This window comes from Notolepis coatsorum (assembly GCF_963971535.1).
Source record: "Notolepis coatsorum genome assembly, chromosome: 1".
Taxonomy (NCBI): Eukaryota; Metazoa; Chordata; class Actinopteri; order Aulopiformes; family Paralepididae; genus Notolepis; species Notolepis coatsorum.
In genome coordinates, this window is record NC_140165.1 from 3,168,679 (window position 1) to 3,170,058 (window position 1,380).

At 43.8% G+C, this 1,380-nt stretch overlaps 1 protein-coding gene across 1 annotated transcript in view; it reads left to right on the plus strand.

Moving 5' to 3' along the window:
* Positions 1 to 1,380, plus strand: part of ptgfrnb (prostaglandin F2 receptor inhibitor b) — a 198,089-nt gene that overhangs the window by 114,635 nt on the left and 82,074 nt on the right. Inside the window, exon 6 of the mRNA XM_084330038.1 lies at positions 59 to 202. Coding sequence (XP_084186164.1) covers positions 59 to 202 — 144 coding nt within the window. The remainder of the gene's footprint in view (positions 1 to 58; positions 203 to 1,380) is intronic.

Here is a 1,380-nt window from a genome sequence, read left to right on the forward strand (position 1 = left end):
CTCTCTCCTCTCTCTCTCTCTCTCTCTCTCTACCAGAGCCTAGCTTCTCGTTGACCCTTGACCCCCGTGTCGACGACCCCCCAGATGACTGCTGACCCCACCGAGCTGGCCTGTCGTGTGACCAACATTACCCATCTGCCCTTGGGGGGCCGGCTGGGCGTGGCCTGGGAGCATACGTCACTTCCTGGTCAGTTTCTAGGAGGTTAGATGTAGGAGAGGACACTTCTGTCATGCCCTCCCAACACACAGCTGTGTGATGTCCATTGACCACTCCTATGTCCCATGTTCTGCTTCAGACGGTAGCTCATGGATTCAAATTAGATTAAAATGTATCGCCATTATACAGTACAAGTACAGTACAACGAAAAGAAGTTTCAAATCAAATTAATTTGTAAGGCCCGACAACACACGTTAATGTCCCCATGGGCCGGACACGTCTTCTTTAAACAAGTCAAGAAGAAACATCACAATAAATCAAGAACAAAACAAAAACACCATGAAGTCCAAAAGAAATTTAATAAATGAATGCAACACTCCCAGACGTACCCCATGCGAAGAAGTTAAGGAAAAACTCACTAAAACCTAGCAATAGGAAAAAATGCACCACAGGCAATGTGGAGGAGAGAAACCTTAGAAGGGCCGTTCAAGGGGGGATCTCCCTTCGGTTAGATGTCGGTGATAGTAGTGTTGCAGTAAAACAGGTAAGCATGCACACATACGTGTAATGAAACACAAATAAGTGCATGCAATAGCAACTAGGGTACATAAGAACATTTTGAAAGATTGAAAAATTAGGGTTGGGCACCGAGAACCGGTTCTAATAGGAACCGGAACCGGAAGTAACATTATTTGCATTTCGATTCTAAAAAAATAAAAAAAAAACGTTGTTAATTAATACCTTAGTTACAGTACAGCAACCAAATTAAACTGTATCAAGTCAACTGACAATGTGAATAGTATGAAACAAATGAAAGATTTTCAAAAAAAAAAATTAAAAAAATCTCCTGCGAAAAATAAGCTGTGACCTGTTTTGACCTGCACCTCAAAGAATCGGAATCGAGAATCATCGTTTAGAACAGGAATCGAAATGGAGAATCGGAATCGGAACCGGAATCGTTCAAATCCAAACGATGCCCAACCCTATTGGTACGGGGGGCGGCGTGGAGGGGATCGCAGCCTCCCGGCCATCATCACGGGACGTCCACCACCATCAGTTTGGCTTCCAACCAGAGTGCAGATTTTCATTTCAAACCTTTATTTAAACTCGAAAGGCAACTCTGAGGCTTCCCTCTTATCTACAGTCACGTCGCGTGTCGAGCAAAAAAAAAAAGCCCATAAAATAAAATCCTTACGTTTTCTCAGGCCAGGTGGCCCATTACA